Here is a 14392-nt window from a genome sequence, read left to right on the forward strand (position 1 = left end):
CCGACGCTGCATGCAGATCCTCTGGGATTGGTGGTGTGTTGCAGCCAAGACGGTGAAGCTCCCCACAGGTGGAGCTGTAGTCCCAGGGCAGTGTGGATGTAGGGATAGCTGAGAGGCGCGGGCAGTGTAGAAGCTGGTACCCAGATGTAGCGGTACCAGGTGTGTTGGCACAGTAATGAATGGAGGACACGGGGCTTGTAGTTCCAAAGCTTTACCCACAGTCTGTAGTACACACCGGTGCCCGCCTCTGTGCCGTGTCCAACGGGGCAGGGACTCAGTCGACCTCCAGGCAAGATAGGACACTCCCTTCCAACACTCCGCCAACATGTGCCTTTCTGAACGTCTCCTCTTATAGCGCCTTTAAGTGTGAAGTACTCCTAGTACTGAGTTACACTGGAGTTCCTCCTAACAGATGTTCCCAAGAACTCTACTTGTACGGCAGACAGCTGTAGCCTGCTTCGGGGACTCCTTACTCCTGAATCCCGGCTCACTATCAATGTTGCTGTTGTGCCCCCAAGTCTTAGATGGGAGTAGTGCATTTACAGCCCACTACTCCATCGGTGTCTGCTGTAGAACCATTAGTGTCCATACAACCTCGGGGAACGGGCCCCGGCCTTGTGCTTAGAACTTCTAGGCAGGGTTCTTCCTCTAACCCACATCCTCTGTTCCCTTTTACTCCTACGTTCCGTACTAGTCTTTCCTTCTTATGGAAGATCAGGTTTCGGTTCAATGCCTTTCTCCTTCTTTCCTTTCCCGTGCCAGCAGACCCAGGTCACTGAGGTCTGCTTCAGCACCTCCTTCCTCCATCCCTCTCCCAGGGATCCTCTTTCTTCACTTCTCTCGGAGTGACTCTCCGACTGACTGACCTGAAATCCTAAACCTTCCCACTCTTTTATGTATTCTAAACTCCACCCTCCTCCCAGCACGTTTCGTGTTCCAAGCAGGGAGCCACCAAAGGTGCTCTGCTACACTCTGAGCAGGGAGCCGCAATGTCGCTTTGCTGAACTACAGTGTTGTGTGGGATGAGAGTGTTGGAGCGTGGTTAGGAGCCTCCAACTCACCTTGATGGTGGTGTACCACACCTCAGGAGGAGGTGCAGTACCTCTGTGGCAACTGAACCCTCAGGGGCGCCACACTTACACTCTCCACTGCCCTCTAATGGTCAAACTATAATACGACACTCTTTCTCTTTATCTCAGCGCTTTCACACCTACACTGTGCCATCCCTCTGTCTCTCACTACAGGCAGATCTGTCTGTCAGTCCAACTTCCCTACACGCTCTCCCAAAGTCAAATCTCCCCCTCACTTCTGAGCCTTGCAGTGTGCCCAAACCACATTTAGCATTCATGTGTTTGGCATTACTATAGTGATAAAAACACACTTAATTTATGGTGTGTGTCTCCTGGAGCACAATCTGGGCACTATGTGTTGGGTAACAAAACTGCAAATGAGCATTTTTCACTCTCCATCATCCACTGCATGCTAATATCCGGAAAGTGCCCGTGGAGTCAAAATATTCCCTACTTCTAAAGATTACCGTAATTCATTTGGCGTTATAATTTCCAAAATAGAGTCACTTTATGGGGATTGCTAAAGCTCCAAAAGGGTTTTTTGCCCTTTTGTCACATTAGGTCTTCTGCACATAGTGTGTCCCATCTCCTCTGGGATCTGCTTGTGCAATGTCACATCTTGTCACCAGGAACCGCCTTATTCACTCTGCAGGCAGCGCTGGTAATGGAGGAGACATGGGAACCAGAAGATTCAAGATAATTTTGAAAATAATTTGTATGGTCCACCTGTTTCATATTATCCTTCGTGAAGAACTCCAAAGTTATCACCACAAAGTGACACACGTCAGATGTGAAAAATGGGGTCTCACATAAGTGAGGCAGGCCGATCCCACCACAATCAAACTATCAGATACAAAGAACCTATAAAAAAAGAAATTTTTTATTCTATGTTGCAACACCAACATATGATTGAGAGCTCCAACACTAAACCGGAGTTGCACTCATTTATGATGGACCATTGGAGCTACTATGAGTCCTGACCAGAAGATTAGAGAAAATAATATTGCTCTCCATTTCAGGAGAGATTGTGCAGTAATCAGAATTCCTTAGGATCGAAAACATAATGGAATTTAAGATGTGGAGTGAATCCATGAAACCAGGGCTCGAGCCATGCCAACACATCTCCTGAAGGAGTGAATAAATGTACACTCACTGGCCACTTTATTAGGTACACCATGCTAGTAAGGGGTTGAACCCCCTTTTGCCTTCAGAACTGCCTCAATTATTCGTGGCAGAGATTCAACAAGGTGCTGGAAGCATTCCTCAGAGATTTTGGACCATATTGACATGATGGCATCACACAGTTGGCGCAGATTTGTCGGCTGCACATCCCTGATGCGAATCTCCCGTTCCACCACATCCCAAAGATGCTCTATTGGATTGAGATCTGGTGACTGAGGAGGCCATTTGAGTACAGTAAACTCATTGTCATGTTCAAGAAACCAATCTGAGATGATTCGAGCTTTATGACATGGCGCATTATCCTGCTGAAAGTAGCCATCAGATGTTGGGTACATTGTGGTCATAAAGGGATGGACATGGTCAGCAACAATACTCAGGTAGGCTGTGGCGTTGCAACGATGCTCAATTGGTACCAAGGGGCCCAAAGAGTGCCCAGAAAAAATTCCCCACACCATGACACCACCACCACCAGCCTGAACCGTTGATACAAGGCAGGATGGATCCATGCTTTCATGTTGTTTACGCCAAATTCTGACCCTACCATCCGAATGTCGCAGCAGAAATCGAGACTCATCAGACCAGGCAACGTTTTTTCCAATCTTCTACTGTCCAATTTCGATGAGCTTTTGCAAATTGTAGCCTCAGTTTCCTGTTCTTAGCTGAGAGGAGTGGTACCCAGTGTGGTCTTCTGCTGCTGTAGCCCATCTGCCTCAAAGTTCGACGCACTGTGCGTTCAGAGATGCTCTTCTGCCTACCTTGGTTGTAACGGGTGGCAATTTGAGTCACTGTTGCCTTTCTATCAGCTCGAACCAGTCTGCCCATTCTCCTCTGACCTCTGGCATCAACATGGCATTTCCTGGCCACAGAACTGCCGCTCACTGGATTTTTTTTCTTTTTCGGACCATTCTCTGTAAACCCTAGAGATGGTTGTGCGTGAAAATCCCAGTAGATCAGCAGTTTCTGAAATTCTCAGACCAGCCCTTCTGGCACCAACAATCATGCCACGTTCAAAGGCACTCAAATCACCTTTCTTCCCCATACTGATGCTCGGTTTGAACTGCAGGAGATTGTCTTGACCATGTCTACATGCCTAAATGCACTGAGTTGCCGCCATGTGATTGGCTGATTAGAAATTAAGTCTTAACACACAGTTGGACAGGTGTACCTAATAAAGTGGCCAGTGAGTGTATATTACAGCCATCAGCCACGCACAGCTTAGATTTATATCATGGCACAGGTGTAATGTTTTTCCTGTAGGTTATCACAATCCTCCTTGAAGTTAGTTGCTTTTAAAACAAATTGAAAAGTCAGGATAAAGGGAAACTCTGTTGTTATTGTACAGAAATTCACACTTGGCCTCACTGCACATTTAATGTTGTTGATCATAAAAGCCAAGTTTGGCCAGAAAGACTGGACCTGGTCTTGCAGGAACCATATGAGACATTCAGCAGCACAGAAGGGAGAGAAGGTAGATTCATCCAATAAGATATCAGGGTTCTAGGAAGCCAACAGCATCATTACCCTCCACTTTCTCTTACAGGCCCATCATAATATTTTTCTTCAAGTAATTTTCTAACTTGTCAGCACATTCTACGTACACTGTCATTTGGCTTTGTAGTTTACAAAACTGGGCAGATAACGGTCAGCGTCTCCTAATCCAAGGGGGTAGGTGGATCCTAAAGGTTGTAAGTTCTATAGAAAAGGACTTTCAATGCCCATAGTAACTTGTGCAGTTTAGGGTGAAGGAGAATGTTGTGGTCTAGAGGCAAAATGTTGATCACATGATTGTGATATAGCCGGACTACACCACAGCAGCTATAGCCGGTGACTGAGAAGAATCAGTGACTTCTCTGCATTTAGTGGTTACTACTCACCTGGGTAGTCATATGTAGGAATCTCCTCCTTACACTGCTCATCACCCCTCACATATGTCTCTGTAGTATTAATATGGGTCAGATCTTCACCCTGAAACAAATATTGTAAAAGTCACAGACAGATGGAGAAGTCACATCTATGATAAGCTCTAATCCTGCCATCTCCACAGCTCTCATTATACAAGTACAAAACATACTGTACAATACTGGTGGATAAAACAAGACGGAGCACAAGATCTTCACAGTCATCTACACATCATAGGGGAGATCTCATGACACCTTCTCTCCATCTACCTGATGATCCTGAGGAACATTGGGATCTTCTTGTTTACAGGTCTGTGGAAGAAGAGGACGGGGACATCTCTCTGGTGTTGTCCTCTTACTGGATAGAACTGGAGGAAACACATACAGGGACTGAATTCATTCTCTACATACAGATAATTATAGGCCGTGTGTATTTAGTCCTGTCTATTACCTGGTGATGTGAGGGGCTGGGGTACCTCCATCATGATGTTCTTGTACAGATCTCTGTGTCCTTCTAAATACTCCCACTCCTCCATGGAGAAATAGACAGCGACATCCTGACACCTTATAGGAACCTGACACATACAATGATACTATCATCCCCCTGATTCCTTCATAGCGTTACTGTATAATGTCCCAGCATTCCCAGCACTGTCACCTCTCCAGTCAGCAGCTCAATCATCTTGTAGGTGAGTTCTAGGATCTTCTGGTCATTGATGTCCTCATGTATCAGGGGGTGAGGTGGAGGCCCCGTGATTGGGCTCAGGGGTCTTCCCCATCCCTCAGACACAGGGTCCTGACAGCGCTCACTAGAGGTCTTCTTCACTACTGTGTAATCCTGGTTATGGAGAGACACATTAATAAACCTCACTACAGACATTCCCAGAGTCCTCACCTCTCCAGTTCTGTCCATCTGTTATTCCCATAGATAAGACTGATGTAATGTGACGTCATCAGAATCTCTCACCTCTCCAGTAAGCCGGAAGAGGATTTCAAGGGTGAAGTGTAATACCCTCTCCACCATTTTGTCCCTGTCCATATCCATCCTTGATGGGTAAATCAATAATATGCTCTTATGTAGAAGATCTTCACTGAGAGGATCCGATGTTGTAGAGACCTGAATGAGAAGATGAGCCGATGTAACATCTAAAATCCTGTGTAATAATACAATTACTGGAGATAATAAGGGAAACCATAACAGGAGAGAGAACGTGTAGATGTTGTATTCTCTAGTCTTGCATGGACTGGAACAAAAGCTGAATTGCTTTCCAAAACATCTCCTCCATGCTCCCAGTCACTGCCTATGTTACTCACTGCTTTGAGAGCTGATTAGCTGTAGGAATTACAAGTTCGTTAGGACTGAGCAGGAAATGCAGAGACTGGCGGGGACCCAAGCAGCAATGGTATTTTTATTACTTAACAACATTCTGTTTTTTTCCCTGAAATCTACTAATAAAACCTATATATTTAGGCCACAGACAACAAGCAGTTTCTTCCTCGGAGTCGGCAGCTGAATACGTTCCTCATAGACTCATCTTCCATAACGCTAATTTTCATCTCATTTCCCAACACTGGAATCGGCATTAGCAATACTGCAGGAGATATTCATTATACGTGACAGGAGAAATAACTACTTCATGGTGAGGACGACATCTTCATCTTCTACTACGGCTCTAGAAACATATTTGGCCAGAGTCCGTCACTGACTCCATCCCCACCGGCCGTCTATATGAAGGTTTCCCGTCTTCCCCGCACTGTAATCTTCTATCACGTTAGATCTCAGCTCTGAGTCACACACAGAAGTTTGAGGCTTTTAGAAAAGATTTTTTGTAAGAACAACAAGACAGGATATAATTGATGTCAATGTCTCCATGTAGACCTCCATATAGTACATGAAAAGAACCAAAAAAAAAAAATATAGGTGTGAAAATATTCCAAAAATAATTATAGTGAAGTGTTGAGGCACCAAATAGAAAGTTTTTACCCAGGATATGGACACCTTGAACCAATGTTACAACCTCCACTACAATAAATCTTCAGGGTTGTTCATAGACGTGAGACTATTTATAATCAAGACACCGGAATGTAGAAAGTCAGCAGTCACCCATTTTAGAAAATACTTCAGTCCTTTTTAATTTTCATTTGATTCAGGCAATGACAAAAAATGCAGCAGTGCTGGCAGCGTGGCGGCAGGTGCAGGGATTTCCAGAAAAAAAAAAAAAAAAAGAAACTGCGGAGAAAGAATCATTTCTAATTCTGTGTTTCCAGGATTCTTCTTGTAGGAATTGGCTGCGATATATTCCTAGTATTAATAAGTAATAATCCTGTCACTCTATGGACATGCCGTGGTTGGTTGTTTCTTTTCCTTTTTCCTTGTTGCTTTTTTGTGTCATTTTATTATCTTTATGTCACATATGTGCTGTGACAGAGTCACTGGTGAAGTGATGGAGGGGAGATACGTGTCACTGCGCATGATGGCCTCAGTGATGTAAAACCAGAATAGTTTCCTCCAGCACACAGCGTGTTGGGACGGTTTATTGTAAGTTATATTATGGGCTGGTTTTAGTGGACATTCATAGAGCGGGAGGGAGAATGTCCACGTATCTCCCCTGCAGTTTCCATACAGGACCTGTGTGATGTCAGGATCATGCGATCAGTCACATGATGGAGAGTCACATGGTCTGGCTTTAAATAGCTGAGCTCCTGGGTTAGTCCTGAAGGCCTGGACAGGAAGACTCCAGGAGAGTGTTTGTGCAAGGACATTGTTAACCCTGAGTGGGCTGACCCCCCAACTAGTGCAAGGACTGCACGAAGTGCTACCGTTTTGTTCTGCTGTTTTACCCCAAGGGACATATTTATTTTTGTGCTTAAGACCTTGGCTTATGCTGTACTTGTTCCAGTGACTACCTCCGTGTGCAGCCGAGTGAGTCAATCTACCACAGTGTATTGGTTCTGACATTTGGCATCGTGTAGTCATGTGACAATACTATATAGTACCTCTCTGACCTTTCCCGGCACCTGCGCACTGCAGTACTTTACTCTGCCCTCAACAGGGCAGAGGAGTACACCTGTGCAGGAGCCGTGGCAGAAGGAGGATGGCATCATATGAAGATGGGAGGTGCCGGACCGGACTGCGACACCCATCGCCCCCGCCCCCTGGTGAGTATAATCTAACTTGTTTTTCTTATCTTTCAGGATACATCGGGGGTGGGGGCTTATCTACAGCATTACAGAAGGCTGTAGATAAGCCCCTGATGGCGGTAGCCACAGCTGATAGGGCTAAAATGGGGTGACAGATTCCCTTTAACCCTTATACAGGTGCATCTCACAAAATTAGAATATCGTCAAAAAGTAAATTTATTTCAGTTCTTTCATACAAAGAGTGAACCTCATATTATATAGAGTCATTACAAACAGAGTGATCTATTTCACGTGTTCATTTCTGTTAATGTTGATGGTTATGGCTTACAGCCAATGAAAATCAAAAGTCTTTATCTCAGTAAATTAGAATACTTTATAACACCAGCATGAAAAATGATTGTAAAATCCGAAATGTTGGCCTACTGAAATGTATGTTCAGTAAATGCACTCAATATTTGGTCGAGGCTCCTTTTGCATCAATTACTGCATCAATGCGGCGTGGCATGGAGGCGATCAGCCTGTGGCACTGCCGAGGTGTTATGGAATCCCAGGTTGCTTTGATCGCAGCCTTCAGCTCACCTGCATTGTTGGGTTTGGTGTCTCTCATCCTCCTCTTGACAATACCCCATAGATTCTCTATGGGGTTAAGGTCAGGCGAGTTTGCTGGCCAATCAAGCACAGTCATACTGTTGTTTGTAAACCAGGTATTGGTACTTTTGGCAGTGTGGTCAGGTGCCAAGTCCTGTTGGAGAATGACATTTCCATCTCCAAAAAGCTTGTCAGCAGAGGGAAGCATGAAGTGCTCTAAAATTTCCTGGTAGACGGCTGTGATGACCTTGGTCTTGATAAAACACAGTGGACCTACACCAGCAGATGACATGGCTCCCCAAACCATCACTGATTGGGGAAACTTCACACTATACCTCCAGCAGCTTGGATTGTGGCCTCTCCTCCAGACTCTGGGACCTTGATTTCCAAGGTCTAGTGTGAAGTACCCACAATCAACGATGGTTTTGGCCCCAACCAAGTATTGCGTGCATTTACTGAATATACATTTCAGTAGGTCAACATTTTGGAGTTTAAAATCATTTTTTCAAGCTGGTGTTATAAGGTATTCTAATTTAGTGAGATAATGACTTTTGGGTTTTCATTGGCTGTAAGCCGTAATCATCAACATTACCAGAAATAAACACTTGAAATAGATCACTCTGTGTGTTATGACTCTATAGAATACAGTTGTGGCCAAAAGTATTGACACCCCTGCAATTCAGTCAGATAATACTCAGTTTCTTCCTGAAAATGATTGCAAACACAAATTCTTTGTTATTATCTTCATTTAATTTGTCTTAAATGAAAAAACACTAAAAGAATTGTCCTAAAGCCAAATTGGATATAATTCCACACCAAACATAAAAAAAGAGGGTGGTCAAAAGTATTGGCACTGTTCGAAAAATCATGTGACGCTTCTCTAATTTGTGTAATTAACAGCACCCGTAACTTACCTGTGGCACCTAACAGGCGTTGGCAATAACTAAATCACACTTGCAGCCAGTTGACATGGATTAAAGTTGACTCAACCTCTGTACTGTGTCCTTGTGTGTACCACATTGAGCATGGAGAAAAGAAAGAAGACCAAAGAACTGTCTGAGGACTTGAGAAACCAAATTGTGAGGAAGCATGAGCAATCTCAAGGCTACAAGTCCATCTCCAAAGACCAGAATGTTCCTGTGTCTACCGTGCGCAGTGTCATCAAGAAGTTTAAAGCCCATGGCACTGTGGCTAACCTTCCTAGATGTGGACGGAAAAGAAAAATTGACAAGAGATTTTAACGCAAGATTGTGCGGATGTTGGATAAAGAACCTTGACTAACATCCAATCAAGTTCAAGCTGCCCTGCAGTCCGAGGGTACAACAGTGTCAACCCGTACTATCCGTCGGCATCTGAATGAAAAGGGACTGTATGGTAGGAGACCCAGGAAGACCCCACTTCTTACCCCGAGACATAATAAAGCCAGGTTGGAGTTTGACAAAATTTACCTGAAAAAACCTAAAACGTTTTGGAAGAATGTTCTATGGTCAGATGATACAAAAGTAGAGCTTTTTGGGCAAAGGCATCTACATAGAGTTTACAGGAGAAAAAAAGAGGCATTCAAAGAAAAAACACGGTCCCTACAGTCAAACATGGCGGAGGTTCCCTGATGTTTTGGGGTTGCTTTGCTGCCTCTGGCACTGGACTGATTGACCGTGTGCATGGCATTATGAAGTCTGAAGACTACCAACAAATTTTGCAGCATAATGTAGGGCCCAGTGTGAGAAAGCTGTGTCTCCCTCAGAGGTCATGGGTCTTCCAGCAGGACAATGACCCAAAACACACTTCAAAAAGCACTAGAAAATGGTTTGAGAGAAAGCACTGGAGACTTCTAAGGTGGCCAGCAATGAGCCCAGACCTGAATCCCATAGAACACCTGTGGAGAGATCTAAAAATGGCAGTTTGGAGAAGGCACCCTTCTAATATCAGGGACCTGGAGCAGTTTGCCAAAGAAGAATGGTCTAAAATTCCAGCAAAGCATTGTAAGAAACTCATTGATGGTTACCAGAAGCAGTTGGTCGCAGTTATTTTGGCTAAAGGTTGTGCAACCAAGTATTAGGCTGAGGGTGCCAATACTTTTGTCTGGCCCATTTTTGGAGTTTTGCGTGAAATGATCAATGTTTTGCTTTTTGCTTCATTCTCTTTTGTGTTTTTTCATTTAAGACAAATTAAATGAGGATAATAATACCAAAGAATTTGTGATTGCAATCATTTTCAGGAAGAAACTGAGTATTATCTGACAGAATTGCAGGGGTGTCAATACTTTTGGCCACAACTGTATATGAGTTTCACTTTTTGTATTGAAGAACTGAAAAAAAATTAACTTTTTGATGATATTCTAATTTTGTGAGAAGCACCTGTAACTTCCTAACAAAAAAAAAAATATGTTTCAAAAATTGTGCTGATGTGAAGTAGACATGTGGGAAATGTTATTTATTAACTACTTTGTGTGACATGACTTTCTGATTTAAGGGCATCAAAATAACATTTTGAAAATTGCTAAAATTTTCAAAATGTTCTGATTTTTTCACAAATAAATGAAAGTCATATCAAATAAGTCTTACCGTTATCATGAAGTCCAATATGTCATGAAAAAACAGTCACAGAATCACTTGATCCATTGAAGCGTCCAGAGTTATTACTTTATAAAGTGACAGTGGTCAGAAATGAAAAAATTGGCCTGGTCAGGAAGGTGAAAACCGGCTTTGGGTGAAGGGGTTAAATACTCCCTATAGGGCCACATCAAAAACACTAAAGGCTACAACTTTATAATACTTAGGGGGCGGACAATAATCTAAGCTCCCTCCTATAACAACTCTCCCTGAGCTGCCTCCTGAGGACGGTGTGCCGAGCATCGCGTCACTGGGTCTTCTATACATCCGATAACGTGATGCGGCCGGACAGTCACAGTAATGTCAGTAACCAACATGGCCACAGCATTACCATGTATGGCGGGCAATCCCCGCATGTTTATTGGCTGGGAACTCGAGCATGGAGCTCCATCACCTGCGATAATCGAGTAACAAGCTTGTCCGAGCTCCCGATGCCTGATCGAGTAGTGGAGAGCGGCTCACTCATCACTAGTATCTACATTATTGTGCTGGAGCAGAGCTAGGAGAGAAATAAGGCCCTCTCCTCTTCTCTTTGTACACTGCCCCTATTGGTCAATCAGTAGATTTGGTTTCCAGTACCATCTCTATGCTGATGACACCCAATTATACGCTTCTTCTCCTGACATCACGCCAGCCTTTCTAAAAAACACCAGCGATTGTCTAAACGCTGTGTCTAATATCATGTCCTCACTATATCTGAAACTGAACCTGTCAAAGACTGAACTCCTGGTGTTTCCTTCCTCTACTAATGTACCTATACCCGACATTGCTATTTCCACTATTACTCCCCAGCAACATGCCCGCTGTCTTGGGGTCATGCTTGACTCCGAGCTTTCCTTTGTCCCCCACATACGATCACTGGCTCGCTCTTGTTATCTGCACCTCAAAAGCTTTTCTAGAATTCGACCTTTTCTTACTTTTGACTCTGCAAAAACTCTGACTGTTTCCCTTATTCATTCTCATCTTGACTATTGTAACTCTCTTCTAATCGGTCTCCCTCTTACCAAACTCTCCCCCCTCCAATCTGTCTTGAATGCTGCAGCCAGGATCATATTCCTCGCCAATTGTTACACCGATGCCTCTACTTTGTGCCAGTCATTACACTGGCTACCCATCCACTCCAGAATCCAGTACAAACTTATTACCATCACCCACGAAGCTCTCCATGGCTCAGCACCATCCTACATCTCCTCCCTTGTTTCAGTATACCACCCTACCCGCGCCCTCCGTTCTGCTGATGACCTGAGGTTAGCATCCTCAATAATCAGAACCTCCCACTCCCGTCTCCAAGACTATACATGTGCTGCGACAATTCTTTGGAATGCACTTCCCAGGTCAATACGATTAGTCCCCAATCCCCAAAATTTTAAGCGTGCCCTGAAAACGCATTTATTCAGACTGGCCTACCGCCTCAACACATTAACCTAATCTATCCCTGTGTGGCACAGTCAAAAGTTTTACCATAACCAGGTTCCCCGCATCATCTTCCAACATGCTTTATGCATCTATTAGCCCTCTGTGTCTGTACTGTCACACACTTAACATTATGGCTGGTCCAAACAATCAAGGCAATTTTTACCACACGCCTTTCGTGTCTACCTTTTTCCTCATAGATTGCAAGCTTGCGAGCAGGGCCCTCATTCCTCTTGGTATCTGTTATGATCTATGTGATTATTGTTATGCTGTAATGTCTATTGTCTGTACAAATCCCCTCTGAAATGTAAAGTGCTGCGGAATATGTCGGCGCTATAGAAATAACATTTATTATTATCATTGTGTGAGAACTTCTTTGTGCTTCTGTCCTCTCATCCTGCAGTTGTCTGAATGGATCTAATGTGGAGCTGGGAACCAGCGAAGCCGAATTCTGTCCACACCACACCAACACCCCAAAGGAGCCTCAGTGCTGAAGGGGTTAATGTCCCCCAAACCCAGTAATGGGGAATCTCCAGCACCGACCTCCACCCGCACTCCACATAGAGAATAATGGAGCCTCCAGCACCGACCTCCACCCGCAGAGCCGCACTCCACATAGAGAATAATGGAGCCTCCAGCACCGACCTCCACCCGCAGAGCCATACTCCACATAGAGAATAATGGACCCTCCAGCACCGACCTCCACCCGCACTCCACATAGAGAATAATGGAGCCTCCGGCACCGACCACCACCCGCACTCCACACAGAGAATAATGGAGCCTCCGGCACCGACCTCCACCCGCAGAGCCGCACTCCACATAGAGAATAATGGAGCCTCCAGCACCAACCTCCACCCGCACTCCACACAGAGAATAATGGAGCCTCCAGCACCGACCTCCACCCGCAGAGCCATACTCCACATAGAGAATAATGGAGCCTCCAGCACCGACCTCCACCCGCACTCCACACAGAGAATAATGGAGCCTCCAGCACCGACCTCCACCCGCACTCCACACAGAGAATAATGGAGCCTCCGGCGCCGACCTCCACCCGCAGAGCCGCACTCCACATAGAGAATAATGGAGCCTCCAGCACAGACCTCCACCCGCAGAGCCAAACTCCACATAGAGAATAATGGAGCCTCCAGCACCGACCTCCACCCGCACTCCACATAGAGAATAATGGAGCCTCCGGCACCTACCTCCACCCGCAGAGCCGCACTCCACATAGAGAATAATGGAGCCTCCAGCACCGACCTCCACCCGCAGAGCCGCACTCCACATAGAGAATAATGGAGCCTCCAGCACCGACCTCCACCCGCACTCCACAAAGAGAATAATGGAGCCTCCAGCACCTACCTCCACCCGCAGAGCCATACTCCACATAGAGAATGGAGCGTCCAGCACCGACCACCACCCGCACTCCACACAGAGAATAATGGAGCCTCCGGCACCGACCTCCACCCGCAGAGCCGCACTCCACATAGAGAATAATGGAGCCTCCAGCACCAACCTCCACCCGCACTCCACACAGAGAATAATGGAGCCTCCAGCACCGACCTCCACCCGCAGAGCCATACTCCACATAGAGAATAATGGAGCCTCCAGCACCGACCTCCACCCGCACTCCACATAGAGAATAATGGAGCCTCCAGCACCGACCTCCACCCGCACTCCACACAGAGAATAATGGAGCCTCCGGCACCGACCTCCACCCGCAGAGCCGCACTCCACATAGAGAATAATGGAGCCTCCAGCACAGACCTCCACCCGCAGAGCCAAACTCCACATAGAGAATAATGGAGCCTCCAGCACCGACCTCCACCCGCACTCCACATAGAGAATAATGGAGCCTCCGGCACCTACCTCCACCCGCAGAGCCGCACTCCACATAGAGAATAATGGAGCCTCCAGCCCCAACCTCCACCCGCAGAGACGCACTCCACATAGAGAATAATGGAGCCTCCAGCACCGACCTCCACCCGCACTCCACATAGAGAATAATGGAGCCTCCGGCACCTACCTCCACCCGCAGAGCCGCACTCCACATAGAGAATAATGGAGCCTCCAGCACCGACCTCCACCTGCAGAGCCGCACTCCACATAGAGAATAATGGAGCCTCCGGCACCGACCTCCACCCGCAGAGCCGCACTCCACACAGAGAATAATGGAGCCTCCAGCACCGACCTCCACCCGCAGCGCGCACTCCACATAGAGAACAATGGAGCCTCCGGCACGGACCTCCACCCGCAGAGCCGCACTCCACATAGAGAATAATGGAGCCTCCAGCACCGACCTCCACCCGCAGAGCCGCACTCCACATAGAGAATAATGGAGCCTCCAGCCCCGACCTCCACCCGCAGAGCCGCACTCCACATAGAGAATAATGGAGCCTCCAGCACCGACCTCCACCCGCACTCCACATAGAGAATAATGGAGCCTCCGGCACCTACCTCCATCCGCAGAGCCGCACTCCACATAGAGAAT

At 46.1% G+C, this 14392-nt stretch overlaps 1 protein-coding gene across 3 annotated transcripts in view; it reads right to left on the reverse strand.

Moving 5' to 3' along the window:
• Positions 1–14392, reverse strand: part of LOC141059241 (uncharacterized) — a 464918-nt gene that overhangs the window by 441506 nt on the left and 9020 nt on the right. For all 3 annotated transcript variants that reach the window (XM_073555541.1, XM_073555540.1, XM_073555542.1), the window contains 5 exons: positions 5118–5267; positions 4809–4988; positions 4602–4725; positions 4421–4518; positions 4127–4217 (listed from right to left, as the gene is read on the reverse strand). In XM_073555541.1, coding sequence (XP_073411642.1) covers positions 4127–4217; positions 4421–4518; positions 4602–4725; positions 4809–4988; positions 5118–5195 — 571 coding nt within the window. In that variant the 5' untranslated portion in view covers positions 5196–5267. Of the gene's footprint in view, positions 1–4126; positions 4218–4420; positions 4519–4601; positions 4726–4808; positions 4989–5117; positions 5268–14392 lie in introns of those variants that run through there.

The sequence above is a fragment of the Dendrobates tinctorius genome, unplaced genomic scaffold (assembly GCF_039654945.1).
Source record: "Dendrobates tinctorius isolate UK_male_01 unplaced genomic scaffold, ASM3965494v1 ptg000226l, whole genome shotgun sequence".
Lineage (NCBI taxonomy): Eukaryota > Metazoa > Chordata > Amphibia > Anura > Dendrobatidae > Dendrobates > Dendrobates tinctorius.